Source organism: Phytophthora ramorum (genome assembly GCF_020800215.1).
Source record: "Phytophthora ramorum isolate Pr-102 chromosome Unknown Phyram_PR-102_s0006, whole genome shotgun sequence".
NCBI lineage: Eukaryota > Oomycota > Peronosporomycetes > Peronosporales > Peronosporaceae > Phytophthora > Phytophthora ramorum.
In genome coordinates this window covers 1,136,438-1,160,446 of record NW_027150652.1, presented here as the reverse complement: position 1 = coordinate 1,160,446, position 24,009 = coordinate 1,136,438, and the positions used below count along the sequence as shown (strand labels likewise).

The 24,009-nt window shown below is 56.4% G+C and overlaps 13 protein-coding genes across 14 annotated transcripts; 6 read left to right on the top strand and 7 right to left on the bottom strand.

The window, feature by feature from the left end:
• Window positions 1–60: 60 nt before the first annotated feature.
• KRP23_7206 (uncharacterized protein) lies at window positions 61–1,203 on the top strand (the record flags this gene model as incomplete). Its single annotated transcript, XM_067892492.1, has 1 exon — window positions 61–1,203. The coding sequence occupies one exon, from the start codon at window positions 61–63 to the stop codon at window positions 1,201–1,203; it is 1,143 nt and encodes a 380-aa protein (XP_067744367.1).
• A 699-nt stretch (window positions 1,204–1,902) lies between these two features.
• KRP23_7205 (Isopenicillin N epimerase) lies at window positions 1,903–3,412 on the top strand (the record flags this gene model as incomplete). Its single annotated transcript, XM_067892491.1, has 2 exons — window positions 1,903–2,434; window positions 2,508–3,412. 2 exons carry the CDS (start codon window positions 1,903–1,905, stop codon window positions 3,410–3,412), a joined length of 1,437 nt encoding a protein of 478 aa, XP_067744366.1.
• Window positions 3,413–3,723: 311 nt separating this feature from the next.
• KRP23_7204 (SH3 domain-containing protein) lies at window positions 3,724–4,824 on the top strand (the record flags this gene model as incomplete). The annotated part of the gene is made up of 2 exons (XM_067892490.1): window positions 3,724–4,671; window positions 4,744–4,824. The coding sequence occupies 2 exons, from the start codon at window positions 3,724–3,726 to the stop codon at window positions 4,822–4,824; spliced, it is 1,029 nt and encodes a 342-aa protein (XP_067744365.1).
• A 197-nt stretch (window positions 4,825–5,021) lies between these two features.
• On the bottom strand, window positions 5,022–6,242 carry KRP23_7203 (Cyclic AMP receptor 4; the record flags this gene model as incomplete). Its single annotated transcript, XM_067892488.1, has 3 exons — window positions 5,022–5,748; window positions 5,834–5,983; window positions 6,073–6,242. The coding sequence occupies 3 exons, from the start codon at window positions 6,240–6,242 to the stop codon at window positions 5,022–5,024; spliced, it is 1,047 nt and encodes a 348-aa protein (XP_067744364.1).
• A 233-nt stretch (window positions 6,243–6,475) lies between these two features.
• KRP23_7202 (Transcription initiation factor TFIID subunit 5) lies at window positions 6,476–9,252 on the top strand (the record flags this gene model as incomplete). The annotated part of the gene is made up of 2 exons (XM_067892487.1): window positions 6,476–6,820; window positions 6,985–9,252. 2 exons carry the CDS (start codon window positions 6,476–6,478, stop codon window positions 9,250–9,252), a joined length of 2,613 nt encoding a protein of 870 aa, XP_067744363.1.
• Window positions 9,253–9,338: 86 nt separating this feature from the next.
• Window positions 9,339–10,142, bottom strand: KRP23_7201 (Riboflavin synthase; the record flags this gene model as incomplete). The annotated part of the gene is made up of 1 exon (XM_067892486.1): window positions 9,339–10,142. One exon carries the CDS (start codon window positions 10,140–10,142, stop codon window positions 9,339–9,341), a length of 804 nt encoding a protein of 267 aa, XP_067744362.1.
• Window positions 10,143–10,249: 107 nt separating this feature from the next.
• KRP23_7200 (Deoxyribose-phosphate aldolase) lies at window positions 10,250–11,174 on the bottom strand (the record flags this gene model as incomplete). The annotated part of the gene is made up of 4 exons (XM_067892485.1): window positions 10,250–10,437; window positions 10,513–10,870; window positions 10,949–11,053; window positions 11,142–11,174. 4 exons carry the CDS (start codon window positions 11,172–11,174, stop codon window positions 10,250–10,252), a joined length of 684 nt encoding a protein of 227 aa, XP_067744361.1.
• Window positions 11,175–11,384: 210 nt separating this feature from the next.
• On the bottom strand, window positions 11,385–13,091 carry KRP23_7199 (Cytochrome c oxidase assembly protein COX15; the record flags this gene model as incomplete). Its single annotated transcript, XM_067892484.1, has 7 exons — window positions 11,385–11,564; window positions 11,635–11,820; window positions 11,891–12,166; window positions 12,235–12,516; window positions 12,585–12,851; window positions 12,917–13,003; window positions 13,071–13,091. 7 exons carry the CDS (start codon window positions 13,089–13,091, stop codon window positions 11,385–11,387), a joined length of 1,299 nt encoding a protein of 432 aa, XP_067744360.1.
• Window positions 13,092–13,325: 234 nt separating this feature from the next.
• Window positions 13,326–14,264, bottom strand: KRP23_7198 (uncharacterized protein; the record flags this gene model as incomplete). The annotated part of the gene is made up of 1 exon (XM_067892483.1): window positions 13,326–14,264. The coding sequence occupies one exon, from the start codon at window positions 14,262–14,264 to the stop codon at window positions 13,326–13,328; it is 939 nt and encodes a 312-aa protein (XP_067744359.1).
• A 1,033-nt stretch (window positions 14,265–15,297) lies between these two features.
• On the bottom strand, window positions 15,298–17,487 carry KRP23_7197 (uncharacterized protein; the record flags this gene model as incomplete). Its single annotated transcript, XM_067892482.1, has 1 exon — window positions 15,298–17,487. The coding sequence occupies one exon, from the start codon at window positions 17,485–17,487 to the stop codon at window positions 15,298–15,300; it is 2,190 nt and encodes a 729-aa protein (XP_067744358.1).
• A 1,493-nt stretch (window positions 17,488–18,980) lies between these two features.
• Window positions 18,981–20,147, top strand: KRP23_7196 (uncharacterized protein; the record flags this gene model as incomplete). Its single annotated transcript, XM_067892481.1, has 1 exon — window positions 18,981–20,147. One exon carries the CDS (start codon window positions 18,981–18,983, stop codon window positions 20,145–20,147), a length of 1,167 nt encoding a protein of 388 aa, XP_067744357.1.
• A 126-nt stretch (window positions 20,148–20,273) lies between these two features.
• Window positions 20,274–21,008, top strand: KRP23_7195 (Splicing factor 3A subunit 1; the record flags this gene model as incomplete). Of its 2 annotated transcripts, none has more annotated exons than XM_067892480.1 (1): window positions 20,274–21,008. In XM_067892480.1, one exon carries the CDS (start codon window positions 20,274–20,276, stop codon window positions 21,006–21,008), a length of 735 nt encoding a protein of 244 aa, XP_067744356.1. The 2 variants fall into 2 exon arrangements, with proteins under 2 accessions (XP_067744356.1, XP_067744355.1); XM_067892479.1 differs by having other exon boundaries at window positions 20,508–21,008.
• A 27-nt stretch (window positions 21,009–21,035) lies between these two features.
• Window positions 21,036–23,419, bottom strand: KRP23_7194 (putative E3 ubiquitin-protein ligase HERC4; the record flags this gene model as incomplete). The annotated part of the gene is made up of 2 exons (XM_067892478.1): window positions 21,036–23,219; window positions 23,291–23,419. The coding sequence occupies 2 exons, from the start codon at window positions 23,417–23,419 to the stop codon at window positions 21,036–21,038; spliced, it is 2,313 nt and encodes a 770-aa protein (XP_067744354.1).
• Between the last annotated feature and the right edge of the window lie 590 nt (window positions 23,420–24,009).

Sequence of the window (24,009 nt, the reverse complement as noted above, 5' to 3'; positions counted from 1 at the left end):
TACAATCTTCCTCGGCGAGAAGAAGCTTCGCTCCGCCAAGCCCTCACAGCACCGACAACGATGTCTGCAACCACGGATCCACCAGGCCAACCAGAACTGGAGCACGAGCCGGACTCGGAACATGTTTCCAAAGTGAAGAAAATCAAGCAGCAGCAGGAGCTCTTCCCCAAGGTGTTCCCGAACATCCGGATGCTAGTGTTTCCGTTCCGCTTCCTCGGGTTCTGGCTCGGGCGCAAACTATGGGCGGAGGACCCGCACGCCACTCAATCGCGGACACTACTGGACGACATTGTGTACGGTGAAGGTCCTCGGTTCCGTATCTCGACCGGACAAGTCTACTTCACTGACATGCACGACAAGAAGGTCATCAAGTACACGTTGGCAACGGGAGAGCGGACGTTGGTGTATGACGACCCTGAAGACATGCTGTCTGGTTTGGGCTGGCTGCCCGACGGCCGGTTGCTGATTTCGTCCATGAACAAACGCCAGGTGCTCATTCACAATGAGGCCTCCAAGATGACTGAGCTGTATGCGGACGTGAAGGATGTGACCCAGGTTCGAGCCAACGATATGGTGGTCTCGACTTCCGGTCGCGCGTACCTTGGCAGCTTCGGGTTCGATCACGCGGACCTCGTGTCGATTGTAAGCTCAGCGATCATCAGCGTGGGCATCGATGGCGCTGTCCGAGTGGAGGCGACGGGTGTCGTGTTTCCGAACGGGATGGTCATCACTCCCGACGGGAAGACGCTCATTGCTGGAGAGACGTTCGAAGGGCGACTCACAGCGTACGATATCGGCAAGGACGGCAGACTCTCGAACGGGAGGCTGTGGGCCGACGTGGGCTCGCTCATCGACGGCATCTGCCTCGACGCCGAAGGGTGCGTCTGGGCCAGCATCGTCCAGTCCGGGCTGTACCAGACTGGCGGCGGGTTGGTGCGTGTGAAAGAGGGTGGAGAAATCCTGGACGTCATCGGTTTTGGCGCCAATGGGATCAAGAACTCGGTGTTTGCGTGCCAGCTGGGCACGGACGCCGAGGGCAAGCACCAGCTCTTCTTCATGGAGGCCGTGACGTCGTATGACCAACTGATATGGAAAAACGGGCCCGAGGCAGCGAGGAAGAACGGGACACTGCGTGCTATTGAGGTGAAGGTCGGTCCGGCGAGGATCCCGGACAACGGCAACTACTGCGGAGGATACTGCTGAGCCCGCAATTAGGGTGACGACTTCAACTGCCGTTATATCGCACCCGTAAACTAAATATCCTGCTCAACGGCTTGTACCTTAGAATCGACTTTTCCTTTTAAAATATGGGCTACTATGAATTGCAGCATTTAATCTATAAGTGACAATGTATATCACTTGCAAAATAGATATATCAGTTTTCGTGCCGCATTTGGTTGGGATGAGTTGCGATTATGCACCAATGGCGAAGCGCCTCTGCTGGTCTACGTCGGGTCACTGATGTCGCTGCCGCCGATGTCTCGGAGGTCTTCTTCTTCGGGCGCGCCCTCGTCGGCACGCTGCGGTGCTGCGTCGATGTGCCCCCATGCGCACGAAAAGAGTCGTAAGCGTGTCGATTACGGGGACGGACGACGAAAGCTGGGTTTTGGCCAATGGGCTCGCCCACGCCGAACAAGTCACCTTTGACTTGAAGGAGCCCATTCGTGGACCCATTTCGCTCGAATAGACCCAGATCGGATTCAGACGTTCACTTCAGTAAACTATGTAAGGTGCCATTTTCTCCCCTTCACGAGATAGAACCTGCGCCGTCGTCACACAAGTCGAAAACGCTCCAGGGTCCAAGTCACTTGGTCCGACACCTTCTAGCTCCGCCTCGCCCACCCGAGGAGCCCCCCAGTCGCTTAGCGCTCTACTGACCCGCGTGGAATCGCTCCAGACCCAATGAAAACGGCGTCCACTCCCGTCGTTCCTTCTTTGGCCCACGCCGACGCGTCCGCCGCAGTGAGCGCCAAGGCGCCGACGGCCGCAGGACCGACCCAGCAACAGACCCAGCAGACTCAGCAGCAGCAGCAGCAGGCCCCCACTGCCGACTACTGCCCCCAGGACATGACGACGCTGTGGCCCGATAGCCGCTGCTACCTGCGCAACCTCGTGCTGGGCCGCGAGTGCCGCAACGTATTCAACCTCGAGCCCAACACCGTCTTCCTCAACCACAACGCGTACGGCGTGACCCCCAAGCCTGTCATGCAGGCGCAGGCCCACTTCGTTAACAAGATGGAGATGAATCCCGACCGGTTCATGCGGCGCGAGGTGCCCGTGATGCTGCGCCAGGCGGCCAAGCAGCTCGCGCAATTCGTCCACGCGGACGCTGAAGACTTGGTCTTTGTGACCAACGCGACGACAGGCATGAACGCAGTGCTGCAGTCGCTGGACCTGCAGAACGACGACGAAGTGCTGTGTCTCAACCTTACGTGTACGTTTTCTCTTACGAATTGGATGGATGCCGCGTGAGGACTGACTGTGGTTGTCTGCTGTTCGCTCTACAGACTCGGCGGTGCTGAACACGCTGCGCCATCTTTGTTACTGTACGCAGGAGTTCGTGGAACTCAAGGTCGTGGACGTTGAGCTGCCGATCGAGAGCTACGACGCGCTAGTGCAGCAGGTAGTGGATGCGATCACGCCCAACACGCGGCTCGCTGTGCTGGACCACATTGCCAGTACCACAGGTTTCGTGCTCCCACTGGAGAAGCTCATTCCGATATTCCACGCGCGCAGTATTCCCGTGCTGGTGGACGGCGCAAGCGCTCCCGGCCAGCTGCCTTTAAACCTGAACGAGCTGGGTGCCGACTTTTACGTTGGCACGGCGTACAAGTGGCTTTTCGGCTGCAAGTCCTGTTCGTTCCTGCATGTAAGCAAGCCATACCAGAACACTGTGCGCCCCGTGGTGACGTCGCTAGCGTACGGACAGGGCTTCGTGGAGGAGTTTGCAATCCAGGGCACGCGCGATGAAGCCAACTTCCTAACGATCGTGTCGTCGCTGGACTTCTACGAGAGCGTGGGTGTTAGTCGTGTGTACGCGCACAACAAGTCGCTGATCGACTGGGCCGGCAACTACCTGGCCACGACGTGGAAGACGAACGAGTTGCTGCCGGCTTGGCAGCGTGCCCCGTTCGTATGTAACGTGCGCATTCCCGTGGAGTGGCCGACGACATCGGAGGGCGCGCCGATGTCGCACGACGAGGCGCTGCCGCTGTGCGACGCGATCATGGACTTCCTGGACGACCGGTATCGCATCGTGGTGCGCGTGGTGCCCTTCCAGAGCCAACTCTACGTGCGCATTAGCGCGCAGATGTACAACGAGCGGAAGGACTACGAGCAGCTGGGCCAGGCCATGCTGGAGCTCACCAGCACACCGACTCTAGGCGACTATCTCGCGCGGATGCGAATCTAATCAGCCAGCTAAGCGTACAATATATTCACATGATGGCCAATGCTCATTGTTGAGACCTGCAGGCGCATAAGCATCGAGAACATCCCCGCCAACGGCATGATCAAGAGACTCAGATCAGATGCACTTGGGCGTCTTTGTATCGAAATGACTGCGTCAATCAGTCCAAATTTGACCAATCCGGGTCGGCTTTTGCTGCGACAAACGAAAATCCACGTTTGACTCGGACGCCGAGCAAAAACACACAACAGAAACAGCAGCGCGAGTCTCGGATCTCTTCTTCTTCTCCCGCATTGAACCACACTACAGCAGCCATGACGGACCAGATCACCACCATGGAGGGCGCTATCCGCGCGGCGGAGCAGACGCTCGAGCACCTGTTCAACCCATCGCTGGAGCAGGACAAGCGCATCCCCATCGACCTCCTCCACGAGGCCAAAGGCCTGGCCTTCCTCACGGTCGTCAAGGCAGGCTTCATCTGGACGGGCAAGGTGGGCACTGGCATCGTCATCTCCAAGCTCCCCGACGGCCGTTGGTCGGCACCCAGCGCCATTGGTACGGCCGGCATGGGCTTCGGCGCCGAGATGGGCGCGCAGATGATCGAGTTCATGATCATCCTCAACTCGGACACGGCCGTCAAGAGTTTCATGCAGAAGGGCCAGCTCTCGGCCGGCGCCAACCTCGAGTTCGCCGCCGGTCCCTACGGCCGCGCGGCCGGTGCCAACGCCAACTTCAGCGCTTCGGGCGTCGCCCCCAACTACACGTACAGCCACAGCAAGGGCTTGTTCGGAGGCGTGGGGCTGCAGGGTTCAGGCATCATGGCGCGCGCCGAGATGAACAAGAAATTCTATGGCCGTGAGATCACCCCCACAGAGATCCTCACGGGCGCTGTGGACCAGCCTGCTGCAGCCTCGCAGTTGTATGACGCGCTGCAGCGCGTGGTGAGCATCCCGCCCTCTGGCGGCGTGCAGAATCTCAAGCAGAAGCTCATGTCGCCCTTCACGGACCGCATGCCCGCTGCTGCCGTCGGCCCGGACGTGCAGGTCGTGTACGACCGCGTCCTGCGCCTCATCGAGAACATATCGGGTCCTGCCGGCGTCGACGAGTTCAAGACGAGCTGCAAGGACTACGGGCAGAACCGCTGCACGGACGACCAGTTCGTCAGCTACCTGAGCACCAAGTTCTCGCCGGACCAGGTGCTGGAGCTCGTGCCGGAGGTCGTCAAGCTCCTGCAAGACGCCAACAAGCGGAAATACATATGGGTACGTCGACGGAAAGTAGAGGTAGAGGAGATTTTTGTGAGCTAACCGTCGTGCTGTGTTTGGTTTATGCAGGACTACTACCTCACGGTTAAGGCTGAGCACGGCTCGCAGCCCCGAGCGGGCAACGCTGCGGCTTCGCCCTCGCTCTTCTAAGTCAGAGAAGCTCACACAGCTTCAGTGGGAATAACTCGTTTACTCAGGAGGAGAAGGCAATGATGCGTCAAAGAAGCTGAACGAAGTCGTCTATCTCTACCTAATTTAGTTAGCATTCATTATGCTACTAGTTTTGTTGTTCGTACAAAGTATCTTCAGCTACTTCTCAATGCCACGGCAAGCAGCTTTGCTGCTATTTATTCAGACCTCATTTGGCGGTGCGGCTTGCGAGGAGTGCGCTGGTCAAAGTAATGACCAAACTCGCGGTCAAGTGGGTCCAGCGGCGAGTTCTCGTCCGAATGGTCGGTGGCTTGGGGCAACAACGGGGAGTCATCAACACCGGATGACTCCTCTTCGTCGGAAGACAGAAGCGAAGAATTACCCCAACCAGGACAGAACCGCTCCTTGTAAGATTCCAATGCCTGCTTGTTCGTGCCGTACACCACAGCGTTCAATAGCGGTTGAAGTGGATCACAGATACTCTCCATCACGCTGAGGAACTCGTTGGGCGTGTGGTCAGCTCGGAAGAACTGCACCAGTCGGTTGATGACCCCCCAGACCGAGCACAGGAAGAAGATGCCGAGGTAAATCTTCACCTTCTCTCGGAATCGAGGCGCCATGGGGTCCATAAACAGAAACTTGAGAATGTTGTGGTAGATGCCCACGTTGAAGACAAACACACAGAGCACAGGCGCGTAAAACAACAGAACTTGCTGCAGGGCTCCTTCTCGTCGCCAAATTAGCGGGTCTTCTCCCGCTTCTTCATGGGTCGTGTGTACTGCAATCCAGCACCATCGGCGATCAGCTCCACCCACTCCAAGATGGCCTGTCAGCTGACGAAGTACCAAATACACCAGCACCACTCCAGGCAAACCCCATCCAACACCTCGATAAACCCACAGAAACTCTTCCGGGTACTCGTTCCTGGCGCAAAGCAACTAAATAATCAGAGCTAACAAGACCAAAACAACTTGCAAGAGCTACCAGTACAGTGCCAACATCGACGCACCGTTTCACAATGATCTGGTACAGATGAAAGGCGAAGCAGGCCGTCCAGAGGTACGACGCCAGGTAGAAGTACTGCAGCGTCAGCGCCTGCGCGTAGCACAGTCCCTCGTGCTGTCGGTAATTCTGCCCCAAGCCATTCACCACCAGCGACCTAAAACCCACAAAACCCCACAAGATAAACGCAGCAATTAAGCCTGTCAATGGCTCTCGTCCTGCTCGGAATCAGAAGTTGCAACGCACATGGCGAAGGCGACGGCGGTGACGAGCCCCGCCAGCCCCAGCGACGTGACGATACGGCGACTGACATAGTTCGGCGCCTCCACGTGCCTCCATGTCGCCAGCAAGAGGCCGCATCCCGTGCAGGACACGCACGCGGCCACCAGAAGCAGCACCTCCTGCACCAGCGGCATCCTCAACTAAGTATCCCGATCAAGAGTGTCATACGTGAATGATAGCATCACATCATGTACCTCACACATTCTTATGTACACCACATTGTCCATAACCGAATGATAGCATTATATCGGGTCATCCACACACCATGCTGTGGAACACATCGGAATACGACAGTCATTTCAGGACGGTGGGGGCGCGGCCGCGACGCTCACTCTGTCTTTTGCTCTAGTGGAGGGAGGCAGGTTCCATGCCGTCATTCGCCTCGACTGGGGCCTCTGCTCGCCCCGCCGCGTCCCCTCTCGCGGCCCAAGCGTCTCCCGGTCGCGCGCACGCTGTCGCAGCGCTGCGGTCGCAGGAGGACCCTGCGAGATCTGATGTCAACGCCTTTGTCATGGACGAGCTGCTGCTCAAGTATCTGCAGTCGAGAGGGTATCACATCTCGAAGGGAGGTGCGCATCAGCTTCCAGGGGTGCAACCGCAGACCACAGATGAAGAGCGACGACGACTGCTCGGGGACCCAGCCGACGCCAGCATCGACAAATACGCGCGGCAGTTGGGCTTGACAACGGAGGCCTGCGCTGCGAATCACTTGGTACGTTGCAACGGCAATGCCGATTGATACGACAATAGCTGTTGCTGCTGCAGCTGAGTTTTAGTCACTTGTCCCCAAAAGAACGGCATTTGTAGCCTTCTGGAAGCTGAAATAACGCCATTTTCTGTTGCTGACACATGACTGGGATCTTTTGCGGACTGTAGCTGTTCTACGGACTCACCAGAGGCAACCCTGACGCATATGATGAGGCGTACGGGAAGCTCCTGGACTGGATCTGCAACTCGTTGGACATGTACCGTAGCGAGCTGCACGCGGTAGCCTTCCCGGTCTTTGTGCACTGCTTTTTGGAGCTGCTGGCGAAGGGCTTTGTAGAAGCAGGCAGAAAGTTCTTCCACCAGTACGCGCCGGACCACACAAGGCTGCACTTGGAGGAACTGCGCACGCTTAGTCTCGTGTTTTCGCATCAACATTTGCGCGACAACGAGTACGTGCGCGAGGTGCTGCACAGCAAGTTCAACGTGGAGATGAGTTTGTTGTCTTTTGAGCTGCTCAACACATTTTTGAGCCAGGAGCGGCTCTTTTTGCTGCTGTCGATTGTGAACGAGCGTGTGAACCTCGTGGTGACGTCAAATCAGCCAGGTATACAGATTCAGCAGCTCCAGGATGCAGTTACACCCGGCGAAGCGGGCGCACTGAATAATATGGAGCCGAAGGATGATGCAGCCAGTGGATACAAGACTTCCGACGAACTTGCCCAGGCTGTTTCTTCGTCGGAACACCCGAGCGAGAGCGAAATTGCTGTTCCGTTGACAACGGGTGTTTACGATGTGGATTATATGGTGCGCACTGCCAGCGGCAACACCGCAGATGCTGCAGGTGGTTACACTGTGCAGGATCTTAACGCAATTCCTGTCAACTGGGGAGTCCTTCCTGAGCGCAAGGTTCATGATCCCTCGGCAGAAGAAGAAGATGGCGATGCTTCAACGGGAAAAGAGGGCGGTGCTATTTCGAATGGAATTGGAGGCGGTAGTTCGGCTGGTGGTGCTCCATCTACTGGCGACGGAGCTGATGGAGACAAGAAGGGTGCAGACGGCTCTAAAGCTGGCGATAAAGGCAAGGCGTCTGCGGTTTCGACAGATGCACACCGCAAGCACAAACGAGTTAAACTTTCAAATGACGGTGTAACAGGCAAAAAGAAGGAGTTATTGGAAGAGATTGGCCCGATCCCCGATCGGAAGAACGCGTTCAACGCAGAAGTAATGGAGAAGCTCGTGTTACGCGTACCCGCGACGATGAAGGAGCACATTCTCGAGGATATTCGAGTGCGTGCACCTGTGGGCCGGAGTGCACTGCCGTCAGCACTGTGCTTTACGCTGCTGAACTCTGCAACACACGTCAACAATATGTGCTTCAGCGATGACGTGACTATGATGGGTGCTGCCTGCGATGATGCCTCGTTCCGTGTATGGCGCAATGACGACCAGCCATTGGGAACGGCTACAGGTTCCGCCTACCATGGCAACGCAGGATCGTCGTACACCGAAGCCGAAGACGACGAGAAAATGGCGGTGTTACGAGGTCACTCTAGTGCCGTGTATGGTGCCAGTTTTTCGCCGGATAATCGTTTCGCACTCACAGCGTCAGCTGACTCGACCGTGCGGCTGTGGAGTCTAGCTGCAAAGAGCAACTTGGTCGTGTACCGCTCGCACCAGGGTGCTCCAGTGTGGGACGTAACGTTTGCACCGCTAGGGTACTACTTCGCCACCTGCTCCATGGATCGGACCGCGCGACTCTGGAGCACGGATCACGTGACACCACTCCGCGTTTTCGCTGGGCATTTGTCGGATGTAGACTGTGTACGATTCCACCCGAATCACAACTACCTGGCCACGGGTTCAAGCGACAAGACCGTTCGGTTGTGGGACGTTCAGTCCGGCAAGTGCGTGCGTGTATTCACGGGTCATTTCCGCGGAGTGCAGTGTCTTGCGTTTTCGCGCAATGGTCGGTATTTGGCAAGTTCAGGCGAGGACCAATACATTAATATCTGGGACCTACAGGCCGGCAAGCGACTGGAGACTTTGATGGGCCACAAGGCCATGGTTACCTCGCTGGACTTTAGTCAGGAAAGCTCCATTCTGGCAAGCGGCGGCATGGACTCCACGGTGCGTCTCTGGGATATGAAGGCGCTCAGTGAGAAGCCCACAACATACTCGGCACTTTCGGGTGCAATGGCAGACTTGCACGTGAGCTCATCGGACGACAGCGCATCAAACAAGACGCAGCTTCCAGGCCGGAGCCGATTTGTGAAGCCCGTTCCAGTGGTGCGGCCGGGGGCGGTACAGGAGTTGCCGTCCTCGCGCTTCCTTCTCAAGACACTGCGCTCCAAGCAGACGCCCATGTACCGTGTGCACTTTACGCCGCGCAACCTGCTGCTTGCTGGCGGCATCTTCCAGCCGAAAATGGAGACATAGTTAGCTCTAGCGCAGAATAACGCCACGGTCTTTTTGAAGGATAATCTAATGGGACTGCCCGTATCAAGCGTATTGACAAGTTAAACTCACTTCCGAATGGCAAGTGCGACGGCCAGCGCAGCTACCACCACAGCGAGTCCTGCCGTCGCGCGCTTGGTGACCTGCAACTGGTTCTCGAGAGCATCTACCCGCTCGAGCACGCCGCCCATGGAGCGCGCCGCGTACTTGCCCAGCACGTCGGGCTCGAGGTTGACGCGGTCGCCGACCTTCTTGAGCGGCAGGATGATGTGGTTCTGCGTGTGCGAGATGAGCATGATGGAGAACCAGCCGCTGGTGCGGTCCACCTCGCACACTGTGAGGCTCGTGCCGTCGATGGCGATGTAGCCCTTGGTCACGATGTCGCGTAGGATTTCAGGCGCCACCGAGATCTTGACCCAGAGCGAGTCGTCCTCGCGCGTGAAGGACAGGATGGCGCCCGTGCCGTCCACGTGGCCCTGCACGAAGTGACCGCTGTTGCGCGCGTCCACGCCCATGCTGCGCTCCACGTTCACCTTGTCGCCGGGCGTGAGCTCGCCCAGGTTGGTGCGGCGCAGCGTCTCGGGCGCCACGCCGAAGGCCAAGCGGTCCGTGTCGATGCTCGTGGCGGTCAGACAAGTGCCGTTCACGGCGATGCTGCAGCCCAGGTACGCGCCCTCCAGCGCCACGCTCACGCGCACCACCAGCTCGAAGCCCGTTCCACGCTCGCCGTCCCACAGCAGCAGGTCGTCGCGCTCTTGCATGGACACAACCGTGCCGATCTCCTCGATGATACCCGTGAACATGGTGGTCTGAACTACAAGTGCGTCAGCGACGTCGAAATGGATAATGACAGCCTGGTTGTCCCCAAGCATCGGCTTCAATACAATTTGCAAGTTATTCTAGTTACGTAATCAGCGTATGGGACAGTTTGATTCGTACATCGTACTAAGTACGACCGAATGTAGCCATGCTTCCGTGTCTAGTACGTGTCGGTGCTCTGCTGGCCCAACGCGATCTTGACGCCGGCGCTCGTGCCGAGACGCGTGGCTCCGAGTGCGACCATCTCCTTGGCATCAGCGGTCGAACGGATACCGCCGCTGGCTTTCACCTGCTTGCCCGCGGGCTGGGCAATGCTCGCCATGAGCTTCACGTCCTCCTCGCTGGCACCTAAGTGCAAATCAACCCGATTAGACATCGGGTTTAACGCATTCGTCGTCCCCAGTTTCAAACAATTAAACGCACCGCGAGTGGAGAAGCCCGTCGACGTCTTGATGAAGTCTGCGCCGGCGGCGATGGCCAACTCGCTGGCCTTGCGGATCTGTTCCGTGTTGAGCAGCGCCGTCTCGAGAATCACCTTGCTGATAGCATCTCGTTCCTTGCATACGGCCACAACAGCGCAGATGTCGCGCAGCACAAAGTCGTACTCCTCCGCCAACAGCATCCCGACGTTGATGACCATGTCAATCTCCTCGGCGCCAACGTCCAGGCACTGTTGGGCCTCAAACGCCTTGGTGGCGGTGGTGGTAGCACCGAGCGGGAAACCCACGACGCAGCACACCTTCACGTGGGACTTGCTGCTGCTCTTGAGTCCGTCCAGCGTCTGCAATGAACGAATTACCGTAACTAAAAAGGTATCTCGCGCACAACAGTGTGACAGTGCTTTTGCCGCTCCTCTCACCTTGCGAGCCAGCGACGCGTACGACGAGTTGACGCACACAGAACAGAATGAGTATTGGACCGCTTCCTGGCACAGCGTCTTGATTTGCGCAGGCTGGGCTTCTGCCTGTTGACAAAAAGATCCGATTAGCCATGGAAGTTTCAACAGCATGTAACAATGCAAAGCAATGTCATGGGATTGCAACGTATTATACCTTGAGGAGCGTGTGGTCGACGTATTGGTTCATGTTCTGGTGTTGTGTGAAGCGAGTTGGTGAATGGCAACCACTTGACTTCGCACAATACCTCGGTAAGCATTCAGCGGAATATGTTGGTTTTCATTGGTAAAAAAAAGCACAAAAAAATGATGCGATTCGATTCGTTCAAAAAGCATGGCACTCACAATAGAACTGAGACTGGAAGGCAACTTCAACTCGCTCCCGCTGCAGCTGAAGACCTCAAGTGACCTTGGACGCTGCGGCCGCTACAGCAGCACCCATCAGGCCGCCTGGCCGAGCGAAGCGCAGTGAGTGCACCGCCCACAGCGACGACCCGAGCACGAGCGCCGCGCCGCCCTGGTGCACCATCGACAGCGACGTCGGCACCTCGTTCACTAGCATCGTCACGCCCATGAAGACCTTCGCACCGGAATCAAAGCATATCAATAATTGAAAAAGGCTACACGATAGCACCAGTAGTAACTCGTACCTGGCCACCCACAGCGGCAAACGCCAGCGCCATTGAACGTTTGGCGTCTTCCGGAAGATTCGTCCAGATGCTCGGCTTGCGCGCCTTCATGAACACCGTCGCGTATGCCACGAGCGTCGTCAGAGCCAGCAAGCGGTGGTCGAACTGCACGAGCGCTACGTTGTCGTAGAAGTTGCTCAGCCACGGCTGACAACGGAGTCGCAGAGTTAGCACTGCCACGTCAACATGAAATCGTTGCAAAGACCGGAGCCATTACCTTCTGCTCGAAGAGACCACGAGGAATCCAGTGCTCGTTCATTTTCGGAAACGTTTGGAATTCGTCCCCGCCGTCAATCTCCGCCACCAGCGAACCTGCGAAGATCGTGCTGGCCACCAGGCTTGTCAACGCCACAAAGTGCTTGCGGATCCCGCCGATCTCTTTTAGCACACCCGGCGTCAGGAGTCCACGCACCGTGATCGCTCTCGACACAGGAGACACGATTCCGAGCCCAGTCCAGACTAACAGCGAAAAGTTCGCCAGTGACAGCGCCGACTGCATTCAGCATTAGTCAATATGATCAGACTAACGTTAGTGTTATTATGGCTGGGCAAGAAACTTACGTGAACCGGAAGGAAGAAAGTGGCTCCTTCAAACACCGCCTTGTGATCGTGTTGGTCGGTCCTGACATGAGGCTTGACGTTCTTTTCGACCATCTCACGGCCAATGTACAGCTGAGTGGCTCCCAAACCAGCGATGAACGCTAATGGAGCCTGAGCTGGGATCGGAATCTTGCCTTTCATCGTGAAGTACGTAAGTGGCCCCACGAACGAGAGCGCCGTTAATTGCCCGAGCATACGATGAGCCGATTCCCATTTGTAGTTGCGCTTGAAGTCCCCCAGCGTCTAGCAAGGAAACACAAACGGGCACCGTTGAGTTCGCAATGTTAGGGGTAGTCAAACTCTTGACTCACCATGGGGGTGCGTTGCGAGCGAGTGCAAAAGTCACGGTAGACTTCAAACTCGCCGTGCCACTCGCTTTCAGTCTGTGGTGAATGCATGAATTTTGGCTTCCAGTATAGCGTCGAAGCACCCGTTCGCGTGAGGCGTGCCGCAGCACCCACAGTGAGCGTCGTTGCCGCCAGTCCTGCCGTACCAAAAATCCACCACGGCAACGGCGACTCCATCACGGAGCTCTTTGATTTCTTGAGCATATCCGAAGTCCACGATGCGGAGTAGCGCTGCATACGAGTAAGTCAATCTTGCTCTAGGGGGGGGGCCATCAAAGCTGAGCAGGATTTCCTACCTTTTGACCACGACTCAGCGGCGACCGCAGTGCCAGACCGCCGGTCTTCAACGGATGCAATCTTGACGTTGGAACACTACGTCCTCTCTGTTCATCAATTACCCGTCAATTGACCAGACCTCGACCCACACGAAATCTATGGGGAAATACGCACCAGAAGCAGTTGAGACGTCATGCTATCGAGACCCCTGAGCTTTACACGGTAATTTCAACTGTGACAAGAACATGTTGGCTATCTGCTTCGCCTGGGAAAGTGATCGGGTGGAAGGACTCGACAGTTAGGACGGGGTTCTTTGATCGCTGTCATTCTTTTCCACTGCGACACGGTCTGGGACGGGAAATACTTGCGTCGAGAATGCATTGAACTTGCTACCTACGTTCTATCGACATTTCACGGGTCTTCCTTCCTTCAAGCCGAGGTGGGGGCCGTGTAAGCTGTCAGCGTGATCGGGGAGTCACTTGAGCACACCGAGAACGTGGAAGTGGCCGAGGCAGCAGCGCAGTCGATTTGTGTCGTGGGGCCTTCGCTCGTGATATCCGTCGGCTTCTCGTAGCACGTGCGGATGGCCGACAGTTGGTTGCTACCGTCCACAGCAGAGCACAACACCATGACACTGTGGTCGTACAGCGCCTCGATTTCCGCCAGGGTCGTCTGAGGCGTGGATTGAGCTGCCCACGCGTTGATCTGCTCGGTGGCCGAGCTGAGACGCTCTGCCGTGTTCAGCGTGGCAGTGAAGTACGTGACAGCGGCCGAGATGTAGTCGTCACCGGCAGCGGCATAGCAGAGACCGTGCTTCTGGAACTCGTGGTTGTAGATCTCGCACAACGAGTCGTACGTAGTGGCCTGCGTGGCGTCCACCCACTTCTCACCCATGGTGGCAAGCAGCGTGCCATGGGCTGCAGCGAAGCCAGCAGCGTTGTACGGCACGTTCGTCACGGTGGAGCTCGGGTTGCAGCAGCTCACGTAGCCGTCATCGTAGTTGGGCCACAGACCGTGAATCGTGAGCTCGCTCTTGACTACACCCTCGACGCAGGCGGTACCGTTCGGGTAGACGTCGATGTTCTGGTGTGAAATGGTTGAGTCAACGCCCTTGAGCAGGTCGCGGCAGAACTGTGGCACGAAAAGCTGCTCCAGCACAAGGTAGTCGAAGTCACCGGGAGTCTCGGTCTTGGCGAGGCAGGCGGCGTCCAAGGTCAGACACGTCTTGGCCGGTGCCGAGCAAATATCAACGCACTGGTTGGTGGGGTCTGATGCGAGCCAGCCGCCAGCATAATTGGTGGCGGCGGCAGTCGAGGCCTGAAAGTCGGCGGCCAGCAGGGTGGAGGCAAGGAGGGCGGTGGTGAACATCGTGGCGGAGACTAGAAACAAATTGTGCTCAAGAGGGCAAAACGCGTTGTGGTCCAGCGATCTGCAGCGAGGTCTTGCACGCCGGCGCCGGGAAAGCGCAGGAGAGCAGACTGCGCAGCAGACGGAGCCTTGACCGCGGCTTGGACTTGTTTCATGACGCAAATCTCGGACTTGGTGCACTGTTCAATGCGCTCACTGAGCGCCGCTCAGTGTCGAGTTGTCCGTGGCAACTCACCCAGGCAGTAACATCTCGTCGTTGCATGCTTGACGACACATCTTGGTGTTGTCGTAAGGAGTGGCGCATTCGTTAATCAACGGTCTCTGATCCGCAGCAATCGAACCGCCGGCAGAACCGAAAGCTCACTTCGGGTGTGCTCATGCAGCTGGGAGGGCATCGAGTCCATCTGCTGTCGATGAATGAGCACCCCTTCTTTCCGACTCCCGTCAACAACATTTGTGCTTGAACGTTGGCACGCAGTCTGATCGACGGGTGAGCTGCTTCAAACAAGTCTGCTTGATGTCCTTGTCGACGCACCGACAAGTGAAGCATCTCGTGAGTCAGCAACGAGCCTGGAGCGATCAGCACAGCACGTCCGTTGATCTCACTTGCAAATTAGTGATGTAGCATTTCAGCTTGCCGAATGCTTCAGGCCTCGAAAAATCCAATGGCGAAAACGAACTGGGTCATTACACGCGCGTGCATGCATGCCCTGACGCTTGCTGGTTGTACAGAGTCAAGGAGACCTCGACGTGCTCACTTTCACAGGTATAGGGAGGTGTCGAGCTGTCGACTAGTCGACTTTGGAGTTACGACGTCGGAGGCAAAAGAGATGTACATGTATTGCTTGGTTTGGCGTCCGAGACTCTCGACACGAAAGTGCTCGTCGATAGCTGTATCCTTGTTGATCCGAGACGTTCGAGTGATCTCAGAGAATTAACATGCATGAACTTGGCACGACGCCCAGCTCGAAAATGAAAGAAAATGCAATACGGGCTGCTTGCCAATGCAACCCGCGGGGAGGAGAGATGCTGCTCAGAGATCGTTCGCACGCGCGTATCGTAGCGCCTCGAGACGTTCGGCGAGCGGCTTGTGCGAGCGCTCGATGAACAGCATCTTGATGTCCTTGCCGACATGATCGTATTCCTCCGTGAACTCGCGCTTGTCGGCGTTCTTGCCTTCTTCGATATGGTAGTAGGCGCAGTCAAGCGGCGGCGCGATCGTGCCGCGCGCGCGTGCGATGTGGTCGTGGGCGCGCACAGTACATCTTTTAATCTTGTACGACGGGTTGTACCAGCACATTTCTTCGAACGAGTGCGACTTGATGCACTTGCTGTTGGTGCACTTGGACCCGCGCGCGCAGTACATTCGCTTGTCTCGTGCCTCATCCATCCAGTCCCAGACCACTCCAGTATCAACGTGTACGCACACACAGCTCTCGTCTTCCTGAATTTGACTGCCCCAGTAATGAGACGGCTGACGACAAATCAAGCGCTTGTACAATGGGTTGTACGCCATGACCTCCATGTACGTATGCGAAAGCGGACAAGTTGGGTCGTGGCCAGGCTGAAGTGGACACAACGTCGCCTTAGGCAATTCATCCATATGATTAAGCATGCGCGCGAACATGGCCTTGCGGACGCGATCGCTTTCCTTGGGCAATTCAGTCGGGCGGTCGTGGTAGAACATGAATGTCGGCACAAGCGCCAGCATGGCTTGAGTCGGCACATCGTTCTGCTTCATAGCGAAACATGTTGACGGTGGCTGCATCAATCTCTTCTGCGGACTTTCAGCGCTAGGTGGCAGTGGCGGCTGTAACGAACTCTTCATTGGGCTTTCAGCTCTCAGCGGATGCGGCGATCTCTCCTGCGGGCTTTCGTAACCAAGAGGCAGTGGTGGCTGCGTTAATATCTTTTGAGGACTTCCAGTGCTAGGCGGCAATGGCGGTTGCGACCAAACGCTACCACTATTGTCATTGTATCCAGGAGGCAAGGGTGGTTGTTGACTTGAATTGCTGCTTGTGCTACCAATTGAGCCGAGCCGCGATAAAGATGGCGCTTGCGTAGAACTGCCGTTCAAACCGTTCAAACCATTCAAATTCAAACTGCTCAAGTTGAGACCGCTCGAGCTCAAGCTGCTCGAGCCATTCAAACTCAAACTGCTCGAGCTATCCAGATTCAAAGTGTTGGAGCCGTTCAAATTCAAACCGCTGGCGGTACTTAAGCTCAAATTGTTGGAACCGTTCAAGCCTGGCGGTCCTGGGGGCAAGGGTGGGGCTTGGCCAGATAGACTAAAGCTGTCGTTGCCGAATCCAGGGGGCAGCGACGACGGCCGATTAGCTTGAGTTCCTTGGAATGTAGGGGGCGACGCTGCTGCGTTGACGTTAAATCCGTTGTTGGTCATAAGCTGGATAATGAAATCGAACGGCGTTTGGTCGCTGCTGGTACTGCCTGCCGCTTGACGGAGTTGGGCCAGCATGGCCATATCCACAGTGGAATTGCCGTTCATGGGTAAATTGAATTCGCTCGGCAGCGGCGGCGTTACTGGTACATCAAACTTGAGCGCGAGCGTGGGCATCCCGGCGCCGATAGCACTAAAGCAGCCGCAGAGCTCTAATATTTCTCCCTCGGACAGCAACGCGGCGTCGTGCGAGCGCGCGTTGCCGATAGCACGTACGCCAAAGCACGCCCAGCGCACGCGGTGCACGAGATTGACCAAGTCGTCGTTGGCGCCAGCTTTCTCGAACAGCGCCTCGTACAAGTCTTCGATTCGATTATTGAGCCTCGAGCCGCGCGTCATGGGGATCTGGAGGTGTTCCATGTACACGGCCAGCAGCGCCTCAAAGTCGCTGCGGAAGGCGTTGCCCTGACCCGCCTCCAAGTGACTGCGCAGCTTGAGGATGTACTCGAGCGCCTGGCTCTTCTTGGACTCGTCTCCGATCCAGTTCACGAGGCCGGCGTTGTTGGCCACGTCCAGCGTCTGTTGCATGAGCTGCTGCACCAGCGATGGCTGCGTACGGCTCAAGTCGTCGCGCAACGCGTCCACAGCCTGAAGGTGGCGCTGCTCCACCTGCGTCTGGATGGCGCCCAGCAGCTCGCTCTGCTTCTTCATGGCCTTGTCCACAGCTTTATCGATGGCCATGAGCAGCAGCCCGCGCTGCTTGCTCTCAAAGTCGCTCAGCAGCTCGCCCATGGCCAGCACGTGGCCTCCCCCTGCGGACGCCATTGGTTCGATTTCTTTTGGCTTTATTGCTCGTTCCTCCCTTTGATGTGTGCTGAAACCGAAAGTTTGGGCGGAGCGAAGACTGCGATTTGAATGGTCGTAACGGCCACACAAATCACAAAATCGGTCTCAAATGCATGTACGAAGTGCAAGCAGAGCTTCTGGTGCAAGTTGGCATTCTTGGTACTGCATGTACCGCACCTACCTGTCAGGTCCAACGCTTATGGGGGACGAGGTCTTTGCTTTGGGCAATTGCTGCAGTCGTATGGATGCCGAAGTGCTGAGCAGTCGGCGCGATCGTTGACACGCTGTTCGTCATGAGCTATCCGGTAGCAGAACAGGTTGCATGACGAACTGCCATGATCCTAGGCTATTTGTTGCTGCGTTTGCAGTGGCAATTGTGCTGGCTTGCAGACTTTTGGATACGCACTCCAAACACCGAAATGGGACTTGGTTTTACCGATTGCCTTCCGCTGAATTAAAGCGCCATACACAAAACACACAAAGGAGTCATTCCGAACGACTCATTTGTAGGACTCTTCGACACCGGCAGCTTGCGCGATCTCAGCTCTGGTGATTTTGTGCGAAGGTGTTCTCGAGATCGGCAACGCACTTTTCACATGACGAGACACTGAGTGAAATCTTGGATTATTTAAAGTGCTCGGCGACTACTAAAACTAATGGCAGCGCGTTCTGTTCCTCGCATGAGCTTCTCGATGATCGAACGAATGGAAACTGTTCTGCCGCTGCGATTCCTTTGATGTCGATATTTGACGTGTGACCGATTGTGATATTGACAACAATTCTATAATAGCACTTCGCATTATTAGCAACATGCTCGACTGAACAACGTTTTTCGATCGAGTCAACGAAGTACTTTGGCTAGAAAGCACACGTGCCTCGACACTCTCCAGCACGAAGGTTCTTGCCAGCCGACGATTGTCATAGAGCGCTTCCAGCGGTGTCATCACGACACCATTCAACACTTGCTGATCAATAGCAAGTCTAGATGGAGTCTCACGCGCCATCGGTTATAGGGAGATCTCGAGTGTCAAGCGTTGAGTTGTCGACCGGTTGCCTCTGCAACGGACACCACTCAAAGCGCGCACCCGCTGCGTGCATCTCGTGACAAAGTTTTCGCGCACACTTCCGAGCGTATCCGCCAAGACGAGCGATTGACGAGAGCTCCCTCCTCTTCGTGTTCCTCGCCTCGTCCTTGTGTGATGCGTGTCACGGACATCTCGTGGCGGAAACCATAGACAGGGAAACGTGGAGCATGCCCACACGAGACAGCCGGACAACTCGATTGATCACGGGTTCACACGGCAGGGTTGTCGCTTCAAGGACCTCCCTCCATCCGCGTCTCCATGCTTGCTTGAGCCATGAACGCCAACGCACTCTGGCGAACGCCTGTCAGCCACCGTGAGACGATCACAAAGCAATTTACCTCCTCGCATTCAATTCACTCGAGTACTCGACAAGACTCGGCAGCCACGATGGTCGCTAGCTTCGCCACTGCCCTCCTAGCTGCCACCTTGCTGGCCGCCGACTTTCAGGGCTCAACCGCCACCGCCACCAATTATGCTGGCGGTTGGTCCACCACGAACCCCACTTCCGAGTGCGTTGATATTTGCGCGGCGCCATCCAAGACATGCCTGAACTCGGACGCCGCCTGCCTCGCCAAGACCGAGACTCCCGGTGACTTCGACTACCTTGTGCTGGAGCAGCTTTTCATGCCACAGTTCTGCCGCGACCTGCTTAAAGGGTATGATGAGACTATCTCGCACCAGAACATCGACGTCTACCCGAACGGTACCGCCTGCGTCGAGAGTGTGGTCAAGAGCGAGCTCACGATTCACGGTCTGTGGCCCAACTACGATGACGGCTACGTGAGCTGCTGCAACCCGAACTCGACGGTCACCAACCAGCCCTACGACGCCGCCGAGTTTGCGCTGTTGGAGAGTGACCTGCTCGCCACGATGGGCGAGAAGTGGATCGACGCCACGCAGGAATCGACGTACGACACGCTGTGCGAGATCTACAACCACGAGTTCCAGAAGCACGGTCTCTGCTATGCCGCTGAAGGTGACGACTACATATCCGCCGCCGTCACGTACTTCACCGCCACGCTGAACACGGCGGAGCGTCTCAGCTCGGCCACCGAGCAGATCAACGCGTGGGCTGCTCAATCCACGCCTCAGACAACGCTGGCGGAGATCAAGGAACTGTACGACCACGACGTCATTGTGCTGTGCTCGTCCGTGGACGGCTACAATAGCCTCTCGTCAATCCGTACGTGCTATGAGAAGCCCACTAACGTCACTAGCGAGGGCCCAACAACGCAGAGCGACTGCGCGGCCATCACGACAGCGGCGCCGTTCGAGTATTGCTCGGGCGACTACCCGATACAGCTGACTGCGTACACAGCTCCGCCCTCTTCCTCCGCTTCGTCCACTACGTCCGTGCCTACCACCACGACCGCAACCGTCCCTGCCACGACTACGCCTGCCACGACCACCGCGACCCCCACTTCAGCTCCATTCCAGTCTAACGTGCCGCGCACGCAGCCCTTCTGTCAGCTCTTCAACCAGCAGGGTTTCTGCGGCCTGCTCTGGTTCTGCGAGTGGAGTACCAACAACAACAAATGCAACGGCCATCTCTAAGTTTCCTAAACAGCAGCACCCCCATATTGTTTGCTTGCAGGAGCAGATCAGCAACAAAGGCAACTTTCTGTTGCAAATCACTTCAACAAAAATAAATAAACCGCCACAAATCACAAAATCACAAAAATGAATCACGACGGGCGAGGAGCTCCGGTGACCTCGGCGCAGCTGGAGCAGCAGTTCCAGGCGCGTATCGCTCAAGCCAAGGAAGCGGCACGTATGGCGTCCATCGCAGCTGCTGCACGCGGCCGAAACGCGTCAAATGGTGTCTCGTTCACCTCGGTACCGGCCGTTCCGGGCGTCCCGTTCCGCCCTCCACCAGTTTCCACTACCGCCGCTGCGTTTATTGCGCCGTTTGCAATGGAAAACGTTCCCCCAGACGTCAGAAACCGCATCGACAGACTCGTGGACTTCGTGGCTCGCAATGGAGACGCGTTCGAGGCCACCGCCAAGCAGAGAGAGCGGGACAACCCGGACTTCGCCTTCCTGAGGCTCGGAGGCCCCTACTCGGACTATTATCAATGGAAGAAGCAGCAAATGTGCAGCACGACAGCGATGCAATCAGGTTTCTCCTCGGGGCTCGTACCGTCGCCACCGCCGAGAGCTCCGTTTGGCTCCCCCAATGCCGTTGCAGCCCCACCGATGGCTGTGGACCCGATGGATGGCATGTCGGTTGGGGCGATGGCCAACGTCTGCAAATACGCACGGGTTTGTGGAGTGCAGGCCTATTCCCCAATCCCTCAGGAGGTCATCGTGAACGTTGGCAGCCTGCCACTCGTGGAACCGGCACGACTGAAGATTCGCCTCGCGGAGTTTTATCGCGAGGAGGAGAAAAGACGAGGAGAGAGGCCACTCGCGTGATGTGTTGAAGAAAAAGATGATCGTTGTTTACTCTACATAGGTTTGGAAATCGTCTTCCATGGCTAGGCAACTGCCAAATCTGCTGGTTGCTGCAAACAACGAGATCTCATCGTTGCCTTCATTGTTATCGATGTCTGAATCACCGTTAGGGTCCGAGGCTTCGTCCTCACTTCGGTCGTGCTGGATTCGAGATGGTTTGGAGCGTTTTATCTCCATACAAAACCCCGTTCTACCCAGACGTGAGCAGTTCTCCGTAGCTGCTTGAACGGCGACGGCTACAGCTCGGGTGACCACAGGGTTTTCTGCTGGTTTTCTGCGACGATCAACTTGTTTACTTAAGCGAAGGAGCCGTGGTGACACCCCAAATCTGCTCTGTGGCCTCGGAGGAAGCACTTCAAGAGGTGCCATTGCATCTCGCCACTCTTCCTTCTCGCGATTTTGCTGGCGGAACGCATTGCGCACCGACACTCTCGAGGAGAGAGGCCGTGATTTCCAGGAAAATGTGTCGGCCACCGCTGCAGCAATAGGCTGCGGACACGGTTCCGCCCGACGAGCGCTGTGGCATTTGCGCGCAGAAGAAAAATCGGTTGTTTGGGCTCGGCCACATTTACCTTCTGGTTTGTCCGCGTTGAGGTCGATCGCTCTATCGCTCGCACGGCGTTCATACGACATTCGTCTGGAGAGCTGACGCCCTGGCATAGCGGCTAATCGCTGCTCTTCCTGCTGCACGTTGAGTTGTGAGGCTCGGCGATGTAGTTGAGCAATCTGCTGCCGACGATTCTCTTGCACAGTTACCACAAACGTGTGCGATCCTCCGCACGCGACCATCGTAGCGCCAGTGCCCGAGAGTGCGTGAACTGCCACAGGAAGCAGCGCTACCCGACGTGTAGGTTCCAGGTCCTCGTCTGGCAAACCTAATTGACCTTCCTCGCCGAAGCCCCAGGCAAATAGGGCGCCGTTCCGACAAAGTGCCGTGGAATGCCATTCACCAAAGGAAAGACTTGTCACCCCCATGTCTTGCAATACTCGTACGCGTGTCGGTACGCATCGCGAGCGTGTCTTGCCCAGACCAAGTTGGCCAAATGCACCATTCCCCCACGTGAAAACGTCTCTGCTGGAAGACACGACACCGCTATGGCTCCCTCCGCATGCTATCGACGAGACTGGGGTATCTTTCAGCGAGTTGACGAGCGTAGGGACCAAACAGCTTTCGTGGTTACCATGTCCTAGTCGGCCGTCGTCACCATTTCCCCACGAATACACACGAGTTCCGCTAAGCGCCAACGTATGATACATCCCACAGGATATCTCGACATCTTCTGGAGAGGTTTCCACCTCCGTTTCCCCAGGCCAGGACCCCCTGCTTGGTGCAGCGAGTGGATCGGCAGCGGTTTGTATCTTGCGGAAGAAAGGAATGTGCTCGAAGCTGGCTCGGTCGACACGGTCGCCCATACCAAGTTGTCCAGCAACGTTGCTACCGCAAGCTAGCACGTTGGTCTTCGTCAGAATGAACGACTGGCCACCCCCACAAGCAATCCCTCGAACGCTGACTATTCTGTCCACTCGAACAGGAGTAGCCACCGGTTGTGCCGACTTGGAGCCCATTCCTAGTTGCCCAAAGCTGTTGTCACCCCAGGCGAAAACTCGGCCATCGACGCTCATGCATAGCGTGTGATGACTGCCACACGCCACGTACTGCACACACGTGGACGTGAGGTGTGGGACCCGCATCGGTTCCTGTGAAGACTCAAGAATGGCATCACCTTGGCCGAGCTGCCCATTAGAGCCCGATCCAAAGCAGTACAGGTTGGAGTACACATCCACGATGGCCGAATGAGCTTTGCCGCATGCAAGCTGCAATGGATGAAGCCACCGACTGGAAAACGGCGTTGGCATCGTCGTGTTGGTGTCTCCATTCGTGCCCAGTCGACCATCAATGCCGCATCCAAACCCAAAGAGGAAAGTGGCTTCCTTTTGTAGCACAGATACAAACAGCGAGGGCAGCAATGCAGTTGCATTGTATACTTCGTCGTACGTCTCGTTGATCTTGTGGTGGATTTGAAATGTACGCAGCTCCGATTCTTGAGAACTTGCCACGGTGATCTCTCGAGTTTGACGCCAGTCTTTGGAAGTGACGACGAGCTGCGTGGGGGACGCCGTGATGCCGATCTTGTTCATGATCACCCGCACATGGATCATCACCCCTTTGCCCTTCACAACAACAACGATGCAATCTATCACAATGAAGTACATCAGCAGCAACGTCTGGCATGCCATCATACCTTGGACGGTGGTCGTGTGAGCTTCAGACGGTAGCGAATCTCGCTGCCTTGCCGAAGTCGCACATACTTGGGATATATTCGCACAAGCTGCTGTTTTCTCGGGTCCTCGAGTCGTAGCAGCTCCTCCATCGCAGGTTAGTCGACTTCGATGATACCAGGTGAGTTTCAAGCGAGGAATACGCTCTCTTGGCAAAAATGGAGTATTTTTGGGCCATTGCCAGCAACGTTCTAGAGAATACCTTCCCATTGTTTCAGTTAAACGCTATCGCCATGCGAGCCTGTCGTTGAATTCCGAGGAGTATGTTGATCTCCCCCGAAATGACGACGGCTCCGGTGGGTATCGCGGGTTGGTCATAATTGGATTCGTGAGATGATTGAAGCTGCTTCTCCGACGGAAATTGTGCTGCTGTACACCTGGGGAATCTGTAGAGCCTCTAGGCATCTTCCTGGGACGCTCAGATTCACCAAGCGTAGCTGCACATCGCGATGGAGAATCTTGGTCCTTGCTTTGATCCTCGCGGCGATTGGTTCGGTCAGACCTGGTTCGCTGTCGGGTAGGCAAGAGAGAGTCGTCCGTTTGGGTAGTTTTATCGGCAAGTACGGGCAGCGTTCGAGGCTGTGGTAACGACAAATCCACGTTGCTGCCCCCACCGAACGATACTTTTTTGTTCTTCCGGTATCTGGTTGTTGGTGCGGCAGTACTGGTCGATCTCACGCTA